At 41.5% G+C, this 15,444-nt stretch overlaps 1 protein-coding gene across 2 annotated transcripts in view; it reads right to left on the minus strand.

Annotated features, from left to right (window-relative positions):
* Positions 1–15,444, minus strand: part of CIRSR (corepressor of RBPJ and splicing regulator) — a 44,636-nt gene that overhangs the window by 21,020 nt on the left and 8,172 nt on the right. For both annotated transcript variants that reach the window (XM_048869972.2, XM_048869971.2), the window contains exons 3-7: positions 15,228–15,301; positions 12,338–12,351; positions 12,179–12,234; positions 11,687–11,735; positions 11,392–11,509 (exon numbers count right to left, since the gene is read on the minus strand). In XM_048869972.2, coding sequence (XP_048725929.1) covers positions 11,392–11,509; positions 11,687–11,735; positions 12,179–12,234; positions 12,338–12,351; positions 15,228–15,301 — 311 coding nt within the window. The remainder of the gene's footprint in view (positions 1–11,391; positions 11,510–11,686; positions 11,736–12,178; positions 12,235–12,337; positions 12,352–15,227; positions 15,302–15,444) is intronic.

Genomic DNA, 15,444 nt, shown 5'->3' on the forward strand with positions numbered 1-15,444 from the left:
TAAAACTGTCAACAAGACATCAGAAATAGCTGAAATGTGAGAAATTATGCTTGACAGCAGATCATCATGAAGTATAGCATTTATAGTTCTGCTCATCTCCTTGCCTCAGTCTCTTCAACAAGATCCACCCAGCACCGCCTGATGAAAATTTTTGCAGTATTTAAATTGTAAATAAATAATTTTGGCTTTCAGTGAGATTTAGGAGCATTAGACACTTTTCAAAATTTTACCCTTAGACTTTATCAGACATAGAACTAACATTTCAAAGAACATGATACTTGAAACAAAAACAGACAGTCCTCCATTAAAGCTGAGGGGCATCTTAACATGGTAGTCTAGTCATCAAATACTCATCTCTGCTTGGTTTCCCAATAAGGACAAACCTTTGAGCAAGTGCAGTGTTCAAAATTTCTCTTAAATAAGGTAAGCACCATCACTATGTCCATCCGGTAAAAGTTTGGTAGTGATATATTGCTACCACTTTATCTGACACAGCTGGCCTGGAAAGGAAATATTTGTCCTGTGTTTAAGAGCCCTTATACTCTGCAGAACTTTAAAGACTTTAGGACTAGGTTATAACATGATTGATTTCATACACAGCAACATGATTATCACATGGTTGCTAATCATGTGGTTGTAGTATATTTCAACCCTTCTTCTGAGCAGGCTGTAAACAGATTAACACTACTGATCTACTTGATAGACAGGACAAGGCAGGGCATCGCTTGTCTTCCCATGAACCCAAGGTACGTCTACATTTGAGCTGGGAGGTGCATTTCCCAGCTCATGTAGATTTACACAATCTAGCTCTGCTGCAAACTGGTGGAGAGGGGACTTAAACTGGGAGTCTCCTGCCTCCCATGTGAGTGCTAACCCACCAGGCTACAGAGTGACACTAGTATTTTCTCTCTTTGGCCCAATGATTCTTTCATTATTTATTCAAAGTGGAAGAGCTTCAACGTGGGGCCAGAGACCAAGTATGACAGTAACTCTAGCCGGTAGTTAGAGCACTCAGCAGGGAGGCAGGGGACACAGAATCCACTTTGCCTGCTCCAAATACTTATTTTATGTTTTTAATTATTTACCCAGAGGGGAACAGCTTCAACAGAAGAGACTGAGAACTGAGTAAGGGTCTCAAGTTGCAGTGGGGGAGGTTTAGGTTGGATATTAGGAAAAACTTTTTCACTAGGAGGGTGGTGAAGCACTGGAATGCGTTACCTAAGGTGATGGTGGAATCTCCTTCCTTTGAGATTTTTAAGATCAGGCTTCACAAAGCCTTGGCTTGGATAATTTAGTTGGGGATTGGTCCTGCTTTGAGCAGGGGGTTGGACTAGATGACCTCCTGAGGTCCCTTCCAACCCTGATATTCTATGATTCTATGATCTTATACAGTGGCTAGGACACTGACCCGAGAGGTGGCAGATCCTCGTTCAAAACCCTCCTCCCCTTCAGATGGAGGGCAAACTTGCACCAAGAGTCTCCCCATTCCAAGTGGCACCTTAGAGACTAACAAATTTATTTGAGCATAAGCTTTCGTGAGCTACAGCTCACTTCATCGGATGCATTCAGTGGAAAATACAGTAGGAAGATTTTTATATATATATATATACATACACACACACACACATATATATATATATATAAAAATGTGTATATAAATCTCCCCACTGTATTTTCCACTGAATGCATCCAATAAATGTGTATATAAATCTTCCCACTGTATTTTCCACTGAATGCATCCGATGAAGTGAGCTATAGCTCACGAAAGCTTATGCTCAAATAAATTTGTTAATCTTTAAGGTGCCCAAGTCCTCCTTTTCTTTTTGCGGATACAGACTAACATGGCTGCTACTCTGAAACCCATTCCAAGTGTGTACATAACTTTTAGCTCAGTGGTTAGGGAAGGAGGTCCTCCGCCTCTTCCTTCCCTGGCTTTTTGTATAAGCTTCTCTGTAGGATCCAATCAGATAGACAAGGTCTGAGCACATTTACTGGATCAGGAATTGCAGGCACATTAGGAAAAGCAATGCATATCTTCCCCTGGTTCATGCATCACTCTGAATCTTAGACGCCTGGCATGGGGCTGCAGTGTGCGTGCTCAGAGGCAGATGCACAGGCACTTAGGGAACTTTTACTGCAAAAATTTGGGCACCAGGTGAGTTTACAGAATTTGAAGGTAGGTAAGTGGAGGCTTTGCGAATCCCAGCAGGGCCTGATTCTGGGATTTAGGCACCTAAAGCAGTAGTTAGGTGTTTAAGTCCTTCTGTGAATCTAGTCCCTGGTGTCTAGAACAGTGGTCCGCACATGCAGCTCTCTCTGTGTTATTTGGGCTGCTTCCACACAATCAATCAATTTTTATATATAGATACACACACACACAGACCCTGTATGGCGCTGAGGATGTCACATGGGCCGCAGCTGTGTGCTGATTGGGCCGCAAGCAGCCCATGTGTTGAGAACAACTGGTCTAGAACTTTACAAAATCTCGGTATTAACATCCCCCACCCACAAAATCCCATCCCACATCACAATTCTCATTTAGGGCTGGGGTTAACAGCCAAAACAAATGGAAGTGCTTTGGATTATTTGTGTTTTATATGGATTTCTGCCAGCTTTCTAAAATTATACATAGAGAACATTTATTTGCTGTGTACTGAAAAGTCACAAGCACTTGGATTTTTAACTAATGCTCTCTTCATTAATTTTTCAGATATTATAAAGAAAGTAGTGACAGGATGTATTGAGCACCTGCATTTGGGGGAAGAAAGAGGAATCAAAGATGACACCGAAATTACGTGCCTGGGCAGCAGGAAAGACAGTACAATTGTCAACAGATGGGCAAGGACTAGCAGAAGAAAAAAAGTAAGCAAACCAATGGGGAAAAACAGCAACTGTCATGGATTCCAGTTTAGCCCATGTATGTACACTAGTAATTAACCATTTAGAGACTGTATTAAAGCTACAGAGCATATAACTAGTGATAACAAATACAAAGACTCAAGAATTCAAGAATCAGGAAATTCATTGATGGTCACTCATAGCAACTAACTTAAGCACCATTTGCATATGTAGGTGTAAAGCATTCCTTCTCTATTATGGACAAGGAAAGCCCAGAATGCAGTAGAAACCAGGTGTATTCGTCTGTGGATGGGAGATGGACAAATGTTTGGGGCACAGGGAAAAATACAGGGAATCAATCAGGGGATCTGCAACCCGTGTGTTGCAAATAATTAGGGCTGTCGATTAATCGCAGTTTTAATCACACTGTTAAACAATAGAATACCAATTGAAATTTATTAAATATTTTGGATGTTTTTTCTACATTTTCATATATATTTTATTCTGTGTTGTAATTGAAATCAAAGTGTATATTATTTTTGATTAAATATTTGCGCTGTAAAAATGATAAATAAATAGTATTTTTCAATTCACCTCATACAAGTACTGTAGTGCAATCTCTGTTGTGAAAGTGCAACTTACAAATGTAGATTTTTTTTGGTTACCTAACTGCACTCAAAAACAAAACAATGTAAAACTTCAGAGCCTACAAATCCACCCAGTCCTACTTCTTGTTCAGCCAATCGTGAAGACAAACAAGTTTGTTTACATTTACGGGAGATAATGCTGCCCACTTCTTATTAACAATGTCACCAGAAAGCGAGAACAGGTATTTGCATGGCACTTTTGTAGCTGGCATTGCAACGTATTTGCATACTAGATATGTTAAACATTCATATGCTCCCCTTCATGCTTCGGCCACCATTCCAAAGGACCTGCTTCCTTGTTGTAGCATGTGCAGATACAGGAAGCAATCCATGATAAAATTATCTGGGCCAAAACTGGAAGGCCTTTCATCTTATCTGCAATGGCTAGACACAGCTGACTAAATATTCGAAAAGTCCTTTCTATGTAAAAGGCTAATTCATGCCTACCATCCAGACAGTAGAGTCTCTGTCCGTCCCTATTAGCATGTGGTTTTGGATAGACGACCGGTAGGAAGATATCCTGGTTACTAGGGAATTGCGAGACCACCTTTGGCAGGAAGGCCGGGTGTGGTCACAGTTGAAACTTGTCCTTGAAGAAGACCGTGTAAGGTGGCTCCAAAGTAAGGGCTCAAATCTCTGAGATCCTTCTGGCAGAAGTAATGGCCACTAAGAAGGCCACTTTCCATGACAGGTAGAGCAGTGAGCACATTGCCAGCAGTTCAAATGGAGATCCTGTTAGACTTACAAGCAGCAAGCTGAGGTCACAATGAGGGAGTGGCTGAGTACCTGGAGGTATAATCACTCCAAGGCCCTTAAGACAATGACCACAGATCGATTTTGAGAAGACAGACTGGCTGCTCACCCATGAGTGAAAAGCTGAGACTGGACCCTAATAGATGAAACTGTTAGCTGTTTCAAGTGTACTAAATAATCTAGAATGAAAGGTAGCATTGACTGTGTAGGCAAAACCCCTTTCTGTGCAGACCATATTGAGAATACTTTGCCAGGAAAGTGGATGGTTTTCTGCTCCCTAACAGCACCTCGCGAACAGGCCTGGAGCATGCTAGTTGTGCAAGGTTCAGCCATGGAGCTTCCAAGCTGTGAGTGAAAGGGACTCTAGGTTTAGATGACACAGGTAGCTGTAGTCCTGGGAGATCAGTTCTGGAAACAGAGACAGGCAGATTGCCGGTTCCACTGAGAGGTCCAGGAGGGTGATGAACCAGTGCTGACAGGGCCAGACCAGGCCAATCAGGTTAAGATGCAACCCATCCCTTCTGACCTTCAGCAGTACCTTGTGTATGAAGGGAAAGGGAGGGAATGCAAAGAAGAGATGGCCCATCCAAGGGAGGAGAAAGACATCTGTGAGCAAGCCCAGGCTGTGACCGAGGCAGGAGCAGAACTGAAGACACTCCTTGTTGTGCTTCGTCACAAACAGATCTAGCTGGGAAGTCCCCCACTTCTGGAAAATGCCTTTCACAACATCTGGATGGATGGACCATTCATGGTGGTTGGAGAAGGATCTGCTAGATGATCTGTTAGCTTGTTCTTCAACCCTGGGAGATAGGAGGCTTCGAGGTGGAGTAAGTGGGTTTTGCAGAATTCCCACAGTCAAAGAGCTTCCTGGCATAGGAGAGAGGAGTGCGCGCCACCCTGCCTGTTTATATAAAACACTGCTGTCGTGTTGTCTGTAAGGACTGACAAACACTTGCCCTGCAAGTGGGATTGAAACACCTGGCAGGCTAGGCACAATGATCTGAGTTTCCTCATGTTGATATGTTGAGGGAGCTCTTCTGGAGACCGGAGGACCTGAGGGACCCCAAGTGAGTCCCCCATCCCATTGCCAACAAGTCTGTAATGAGATACATTGATGGTTGGCGGCTCAAGAATGGGACTCCTGTACATACTGCCCACAGGTCCAGCCAGCAAAGAAGGGTGATGATCCCGAAGGGGGAAGTGAGACCACCATGTCCAAATGGTTTCAGCCTGGCGCATATACCGATGCCAGCCAAGTCTGAAGAGATATGAGCCGTAATCTTGCATGTTGCATTACATAGGAACATGATGCCACAGGCCCCAGAGCATCAGGCAGTTTCTTCCCGTGGTAATGGGGTGATTTTCAGGCTCTCTCTGAGCACCCCTAACAGCTTGGGATCAGGTTTCTGGGAGGAAGGCTCTGGCCTGGACCGAGTTGAGGATTGACCCGATTTAATTCTATCCTTTGAACCAGGGAGAAGGTACACTTCTGCATATTTATCAACAGCCCCAGGTCCTGGAAAGTTGATTAACTTTACATTTGCCTCCACTTAGGCCTTAGTCTGACCTCTGAACAGCAAGTCATTGAGGTAAAGGTAGACCTGAACCCCCTGCCTCCTCTGGAAGGCTGCGATGACTGCCATTCACTTTCTGAACATATGAGGGACCGCTGACAAGCCGAATGGGAGCACAGAAAATTGATCGTGCACGTGGTTCACGATGAATCACAGGAACCGTCTGTGAACCTGAAAAATTGAAACGTGAGAATAAGTGTCCTTCAAATCAAGGGTGGAGTACAAGTTCCCTGGATCCAGAAAAGGGATAATGGAGGCCAAGGAGACCATGCAAAATTTCAACTTCTTCATTAAGCTGTTGAGGTTCTGCATGTCCAGGTTCAGTCTGAGATCGCCATTGGCTTTCAGGATTAGGAAACAACGGAAGCAGAATCCCAAGCCCCTTAACTCCAGTGGAACCTTCTCCACTGCTCCTGCCCTTAGGAGTGACTGTACCTCCTGGGCTAGACATTGCTCTTGAGAAGGGTGCCTAAAGAGGGAGAGAGAGGGAAGGTGGAAAGGAGGGGAACAACTGAGTTGAAGGGTGTATTCCAGTGCTATTGTGCGTAGCACCGAGCAATCTGAGGTAATACAAGCCCTCGCCTGATAGAAGTGGGACAGCTGGTCCACACAAATTAGGGAAATTGGATCCAAATGTCCTGGTACATCACCACCAAACATTCCATCAAAAGGCCTGCTTAGACCCTGCCAATTACCCTAGGGGGTGCAGGCATGGAGGCTGACATGGACTGGGATGGAGGCCTCCTTTTATAGCCTCTACTTTCTCTTATTGTAGTCTTGTCTTGACTGTGGCAGGTAGAAGCAAGCCACCAGTTGGGGCTTATAATGTTCCTAGAAGGAGCTGGAGTATGTAACACTAGGGATTTCAGGGTGGCTTGAGTCTTCAGATTATGTAGCTTGACATCTGTTTGCTCCGAGAAGAGTGATGTGCCTTCAAAGGGAAGGTCCGGCAATGTCTGCTGCACCTCATAGGGTAACAGAGGACTGAAGCCATGAGTTTTTCCTCATAACTACAGCTGAAGCCATGGATCAGGTTGCAGAGTCAGCTGTGTCCAAGGCTGCCTGAAGGGACACCCTTGCCACCAATTTTCCTTTCTCAACTAGGGCCGAGAATTCACCCCTGGACTCCTGTGGCAATAGTTCCTTAAATTTTGCCATTGCGTTTCAGAAAATAAAATCATAATGGGTCAGGAGCACTTGCTAGTTCACGATCCTGAGCTGGAGGCCAACAGTTGAGTAGACCCTTCCTGCCAAAAAGATCTAGATTTCTGCATCTTTGGTGTTGGGAGTTGGCCCTTGCTGCTCCCGCTCATTAGCTGCTGAAACCACCAGCAAATCCGGTGAAGGATGAGTGTACAGAAATTCATACCCTTGAGTGGGAACAAAGTACTGTACTTTTTCTCCATCCTCTTCGCTGTTGGTTGCAGGGATGCAGGGGTCTGCCATAAGGCTTTGATGGGGTCCAAAATGGCTTCATTGAAGGGCAAATGCCACTAGAATGTCCACCAGGGCATGGGAGGATTCTGTGATTTCCTCCACCTGGATCCCCAGGTTTTGAGCTCCCCTCTTGAGGAACTCCTGATGCACCCTATAATCATCTTGGGAGGGCACTACACTTGTTCCTGAAACCGCCTCATCAGGAGAGGAGGAGGAAGCAGCCTACACAGACAAGGAGCATTGTTCCTCGCCCTCTGCACCGGATGGGTCTTCAGTGCCAGGATTTCAAATTTGGCACCAGGCTTGGTACTGGGGCCTGGTCCCTGTTCTAAGGGAGATGGTGGGGGAGCTCTAGATTCTGATAAAACAGAGTAGAACCTTCTGGACTGTGATCCCTGGACTGGTGGAAAAGTCCGGGGGTTCCAAAACAGCCACCGTAGTGGCATCTGCCACTGCACTGGTGGCCAGGCCACCAGTGGAATGCTTTGGCACATGTCGACCACTGGGGAACGCCTCTGCCTCCGAGTCTGACTCCGAAGAGTCACTTCTTGGCAACCAGGGTGGAGTAGCACTGACCGGTGCTGGCGAGCAGTGCCAGGAGGGAGGAGATCGGTGCTGTGTCATCATAGGAGGTTCCCCTTTTGATGGCGCCTGGGGTCTTGGTGCCGCGTGGCTCTTATCTCTGGTGCCGCCGCTGATAGCTCCAGAATGGCGGGGGATGGAGGTACCGGGAGTGACAGTGATTCCCTCGCTGACTCAAATGCCTCTGGTGTGAATGGTAATGCCAGAGTATTTGCACTGTGATGGCTCTCTCTTGGTGGAGAGTCCAAAGGTGCTGAACTTAATGGCACCCTTCCAGGGGCCAGAGTCAATGGTACTGTCCACACAGCTAGTATCTCTGAGTGGCCCGGCATAGGTCGCACTCTGCCTAGCATCTCTGTGTCGAACAGACCTTGGGGTTGGGGATCGCCTGCAGTCAGTTTTCCTCTGCTTGTTTCTCAAGAAGTGTGCTGAGAATCCATGTAGGAGTGGTTTTCTTCGGCACCAGGGTGACTGTTGGTGCTAGGAGTCTCGGGAAACAGAAGAGTCCTTCCTCGGCACGGGAGAAGCAGAACTGTGCTCAGTCTCTCTTGGAGCTGCTGGGGTGCTTCTTACTGAAGCCAAAGTACTCCGGTGCCAAGTTGGCCTGGCTTGGCCCCGAGGAGCCTCCATGAGGAAGAACTTGAGTCTGATGTCTCTGTCCTTCTCAGTACAGGGCCTGAACCCCTTGCAGATCCTGCAACACTCCTGCATGTGGGCCTCCCCCAGACAGTGACCCCCATTCCAGCTGCCTCAACTAACAGGCATTGGCTTATGGCATGACACACACAGCTTAAACCCCAGAGACTGTGGCATGCCCTGGTGCTGTGGAAGGGCTAACCCCGCAAAGCGGGGTCCGCTAACTAACTAAAACTTAACCACTACAAATAACTATATACAGTAATAGAAACAAAGTCCACAGAGATGTACTTGCGGGAAAACGCAAGGACGAGCTCAAGTGCCAACAACTGTTATGGGCAGTAAAAAGGAATTTAGGAGGGGGCGGTGGGTCAGCAGGGCCCTTTATACCATCCCTGTGAGAGCACAACTCCAGGGGGCACCAGAGACAACCTGATGGATACCACTAAGGGAAAAATCTTTCTGGGACGAGCACATACCTACATTGGAATGGACATGAGCAAGCACTCAAAGAAGGTTAAATCTGCTACTGCATAGATTCATGAACCAAACTCACTTTCTTCTTAGGGAGGTTCAGCAGCAAGGGCTACTGCAGCTCTGAGGCTATCGTAATAGCTGGATTGTAGCTCTACAGTGGTGGCTCTGCTACTATGGGGAAAAGCAATTACTTCCTCCCAGACCTCACTTATTTGGGCTATGCCCTGAGCTCAGGATTTGGTTCGTATTATCCTGTTTTTCTTGTATACAGCATTAGCTTTAATACACTGGTACATGTGCAATGTGACTGAATTATGGCTGCTGTGGGACTAGATGAATTTCTTAACTTCTGTAATTTATCTTTCACATTAAATGTTGCATTTACATAGAGGGAATTTTCAAAAATGCTCCAGGAAGGCCTAACTCTCCCCCTATTAAATTAATGGGAACAGAATTAAACCAATGCTGAGAGCCTCTGAAAATCCCAACTATAGTGCTTTGCATTTAATTTCCTTTAAAGTAAAGTACCACTGTGTCTTATATTTAATTCAAGAGATCACACATGCAAACAAATTTAAAATATGCACTCTAGATTTGCCCCAAACCTGACCAGTCATCCCTCTACACTCGCTCCTATTTTAAAAAGGCATCAGGAGTTGCTCAGGATCACACACTTTCTTTTAGGGTCTAAAGCTGAAAATTTCAAGAAGTGATTGTACTAGAAGGTGCTTAGCTTCAGAGCACACAAACTGTGGAATTTATAGTGCTTATGTTCAAACAGAAGGTATGTCAGATGTACTAAATCCCTTTCACTATGCTCTTAGCAGTTGCTTGGGAAGATGCCCTGGGGACCACCGGTACCTGACTAGGAAAAGGCCTGGCACACTCAGAGATTACTTAGGGTTGATGAAAAACTAGTTAGGTTTTCAACAAACAGACACTGAAAAGTGGCCTTGGTGCAGTTATGAATGGGAAGACGAATAAGTACAATACGATGTGTGAGAACGCTTATTTACAAGTGTTTTTTAATTTCACAAGAGAGTATTTGAGGATTATATGTGTCAAGATTGATTTCAGCACAAATTGAATTTTCTGAGTATAAAAGCATGTCTCACTAATAATAGCTGTAAAGTATATTTCCCCACCCCCCTACACCAGTAAAAATCTTTCCAATCAAAATTTCTTCTAAGCTGTAAACAACATTATAAGCCATTGAATACAGAGGCTCAGAAAGACTGCCATCTCATCTACAACTATACAGTTGCTATTATGATGGTATGATCTTCTGACAGTGCTTAAAAGCAAAGCAGCATGATATACTGTTTCTTGAAGTAAAGCTTTATGGCACTTCCCTTCAATAAAAGAACATCAAATAACTTTTTGAATTAGTCCCTTTAGATAAGGCGGATCGTCAATAGGCGGACTATGCAAAAAGAACTAATAGTTATTACATGAAAGTGACATAGTTTAGCTTCTATCCTTGGCCTCTCTGCTCAGAAAGTTAACCAGGGTGCCAATTGTAATGGCGTTCCCGAAGAAATGACTTGAGAATACATTTCATTCTCAGACTATAAAATTCTCTATAATCTGCAGTGGAATGTGCCACAGCATGAAGACTCCTTCATGTTTTTGTAACACACCTCTTCAGTGCAACTAGAATCACTCTTAGATACTTCATTATGACTGTGAAAGTGTCACAGTCGTGGGTCAAATTACTGAAGACAAAAACTGAATTCCCCTTCAAGCATTCAAAGTAAATATAGCGTGCTATGTATTAATCACATATGCGTCTGATTAAAGGACAGTATGCTCTAAAAATAAAATGCAGCGTGTTTCTAGTCAACAAGAAAGATGGCAGAGCAAAATCACTCTTCTTGAAGCAGTGAAAACTTAACACGAGGGGAAAATGTGGCATTTAGAAAACTAAGCCTCAATTACTTGTTGATTAATTTATTTAGGCACTTCAGAGATCTAAGAAATTAAGACAAACTATGTCACCAGTATGAATTGGTGTTTCCTACTTCTCATGCCCTTATGGTTTGAGTCTGAATTGTGGTTACTTTATTTTGATGGTCCATTTAACTGATTAGTTTATCAACATGGAAGCATCTTTTTTTCCATTCAGAACTGAAGTAGACATCACAAGGCTACATCAGAACTAGATGCCTACATAAAGGAGAAAAGCAATGTCACCAGGACAATGTTCAGGGGATTTTACTACTTAGATACTTACTACTTAGATAATTAGATCTTTGGAATCTAAGACATGATCTAGAAATTACAACATTTAGAATCAAGGATTCTTGTTTCCTATTTCATCTACCGTTTGAAACATGATGTATCTGTACATTCAACATTTAGATCTAAGAAATGCCTTCAAGATTTATGGTCAGTCCTTTCTGAGACAGACAATTACAAATCATTTTAAATACATTTCTAGTGCCTACCTGATCCATCATTGGAAACTGAACTTGCATTAATTCCAGAAAGACCAAACAAAGGGCATTCTCGGTCAGTGTTTACATGACCCCACTTGTGGCACTTAATACACCTCACATTTCGCACCTGACGAATAAACAGCATAGACATAATTGAGTTAACAGCAGAATTTCATGTCTTCTAGTAATTTGTTATGTTCTTAAGTCTAAGGAGCTGTTTTAACTTACTGAATAAGATACGATTAATGTGAATGTCATGTAGTTAGACAAATATTTGAAATTCACAAAGGTAAATATAACTTGCCTGGATACCAAATGGCTGATCTCTGATGTTCATGTCATCCTTAGCATATCTGTTACATGCAAAAAGAAACAGATTAAAGTCTTAAGATTAATACAATAAAATAACCAGAAAAGTTTTTCAAACTATCATATACAAAACTACTACAGAACATCTCATTGTTACATGTAGAGGATGCATATCTATTCAAAATCAAAGTAACTCAAACAAAACACACAAGTCGGAGGAACTGCAAATAACTTAAAGGTGTACTTAAGTATTCATACTAAAACAGGTGTTTTCAAATATGCACCCAGAACAAAAACCAAGAGAAAAATAGCTGATTAGAACACACAAACTCCTCTGTTTTAAAAGCTTGACTAACCAGCCATGAGGCCATGACAGAATAAGAGAAACCACCTGCCTGAAAGGTAACAGAAGGAAAGAAAGCACAACAAAATGGAAACTAGCTCCAAAAAGAGTGGATTTCTATCCAGATAAATAAATAGTTCTTACTTTTCTCGTGGGGCTACTTTCTGCCATTCAAATTTGTACTCAGTCTCTCCCTCTTGCTGTAAAACATAAAATACAAGAATGTTGAAAATCTCACATCAAGTTTGAAAGTTATATTAAGTAATTGTAAAGAAAGTGTTAAGAATTGATGTGTTGGATTACCTCTTTGGTTTCTTCTTTGAAGAAAAGAAAAGCATGAAAAAAAATAAGACAAGACATTAATCACAGATATAGGCTGTTGTGGATATCTACATTGAAAGCAGAACATTTTAATGGTTTATAATATTGTAATAGTGCCTTGAAACATAGGTATAACATTTTCTCCCCTCAGACTTTTCAAACTAACACAACAAAGGAGCAGGAGGACATAGCTGAAGTTATATAGCCCTTTTGCAACTTGGTGTTGAGCTCTGCATTCATTAGTAGTAAATACAAGTGAAGTTCAGAGTAACCAAACAACCTAATGTGCCAGTATCTAGGGCCTTGATCCTCCTAACACTTATGCATAAGTTTAACTTCACTATTGTGAGTAGTCTCATAGATTTCTACAGGTCTAAGTATTCTAGTAAAGTCAGGCATGTGCTTATGTGTTTACAGGATTGGGGCCTACATTTTCAATTCTTGAGAAAATATTTAAAAGAAGATTTCATAGTGAATCATTATTACACAAAATGAAATTCATGTTTATCATACAAAGATTTTGACTTAAGGAAAACTCCACTGATACATTACAGTGAGTTAGATACAACAGTTATATAGGCACAGATCCTTTAAGATTTAAAGTTTAAGTCAGAGACTCTCAATCTTTCCAGACTACTGTACCCCTTTCAAGAGTCTAATTTGTCTTGTGTACCCACAAGTATCCCAAGTTTCACCTCACTTAAAAAGTGCTTGCTTACAAAATCAGACATAAAAATACAAAAGCGTCATAGCATACTATTACTGAAAAATTGCTTACATTCTCACTTTTACCATATAATTATAAAATAAATCAAATCGAATATAAATATTGTACTTACATTTCAGTGTACAGTATATAGAGCATCTGTATGAACTTTTAGTTTGTATTGACTTCGCTAGTGCTTTTTATGTAGCCCGTTGTAAAACTAGTCAAAAGCTACATCAGTTGATGTACCCCCCTGGAAGACCTTTGTGTACCCCCAGGGTATGCATACCCCTGGCTGAGAACCACTGCTTTAAGTAACTATCTGCAAATGCTACAACATTAAGGATTTATTAGATTTTTCTAAATACGTTTTTATTCCTGGATAACTATTCAGCGTCTCTCTGCAGAGGTTGCTCTCTCAATGATACAGCAGAACCTCATTAATTCTCACTTAGCTAACCACAAATCTGATTATTCTTACATAAACTCTATCAGCCTCACTCAACTTTCTAGTAATTGAACAATAGTGCTGTAGTGAGATCTCATATTACTAGTTATCATTACTTTTACAAATATACTCACCTACATTTACTACTAGACTATGAAATAAAATAAATAATTAAACCTAAACTGTACTTGTCAAGATAAATGAACACATTTTGTGACAAAGGACTATTCTTACTTGTTAATTTACAAAATGTGGTAATTCACCATCAGTGTCATTAGTAAGGTTCTGCTGTACTTCCTAGCAGGGGCACAGGTTGCTGACATGAAGAGGAACTAAATCAATCAGTTTTCTCTTTAGAAACCACTGGAAATCAGTTTCATTGTTATTGTAAGGCAAGTTCTAGTTATATTAATTTATTTGGTTAAAAGTACCATAAAAACCAACTAGAAATGTAGTCATTAAAACAAAACAAAATGTTATTTCAGGTACTATGCCTGTCCCTTAGTCCCTTGCTTATTTTTGTAGTTTTACAATAATTGTAACTTAAAAGAAATGTTTCTCACTACAGGGGAAATTAGAAAACAGGGGAAACCTATTGACTATAGCGGGGAGAGAGACAATCCAACTATACACAAAATGCTGTCAGACACACCAAGTAAACCAACACAAAAACTAAAGGAAAACAAAATGTCCTGTATTTCAGAGGTAGTCATTTTAAGGGTTACGTAACAATAGTAAAGCTAAAAGATTACATTTGTGTCTAAGATTGTTTAACTTGACAGTCTTTTTAAAAAACCGGTTTAAGAGCTTTTAAGTTAAATTATAGAACGTACTTTACAACAAGGAAGCTGTCTCATTCCAAGGGCTTCTAATGTGGATTCAGATTCCCTCTGTTCATACTAACAAGATGTGGGCTATTTGTTTATTCTGATTAAATATTATATGCTTTTTAGCGATGTACTCTCTTGTAATCAGAAGAAAATCTTAGCATGTTACGTTAGACTCATTAAAGTACTACCTTATTCATACTAGACACTCACTTTTAACAACAAAGAAAAAAAACTGCTAGTGTTCTATATATCTACCAAACACTATTACAGGCAGATCCTATGAGAAAGGTTGCCTGACACTTCCCATTATAAGACCCTGTTTCAGTCACTTATAACAACTTTCCCAAACTTCAATCATTTGGGTTGAAATTTCCCATGCCAGGTTTCTGCCTCAGGCTGAGATGTTTTTTAAGTTTCAGCAAAAAGCTTAAGGCGTTTCTGAGAACACTATTAGGGTAAAATATGTTGTTTTGCCCAGGATAAAATAAATAAATAAATCTTTACAACCATTTCAGTGAGACGCTCTAGTACCACCATGCTTTGGAGCAAAGGCTTGAAATTTGGCAGGGGAAACAGAGATCATCTTTGTCAGGGATGTACCTTCTGCTGACCTTGTAAAAATATTTTTACTTTAAAAAAAAAAAGTTTCTCATTCCAGAGAACACTGGGAAACAGTTTTCCTGTAGAAACAATAGTATGAAGTCATGTCATAAAAGACTGCATATCTCTTACTGCAAGTGCACAAAAGTTGCCTGGCCAACATTAAGTATGACGTTTCCTAACTTTTGAGCTTGACTTTGCAACCTTAAGGTTAACAACAGTTTTTTATGCGAGTGCACAATATATTTAAATCAAATTTCCCACAAGATGTTAAGAAATCAGAAGTACCTTTCTTTGCTCCTGGTGGGGCCTCATACATAAAATTAAGACCATTCTTGACACGCTCATCACCCATAAGCAATCTAAATTAAAAGAACAGAGTTTAGGACATATCACGGGAAATACAAATTTACATTATTTACTAAAAGAGTTATTTTAAAATAGACATGAAAAGCACACAAGGGAATTGTGACAATAATTCACATTTCTCATTTGTTAGTGTTAA

This window comes from Caretta caretta, chromosome 11 (assembly GCF_965140235.1).
Source record: "Caretta caretta isolate rCarCar2 chromosome 11, rCarCar1.hap1, whole genome shotgun sequence".
NCBI lineage: Eukaryota > Metazoa > Chordata > Testudines > Cheloniidae > Caretta > Caretta caretta.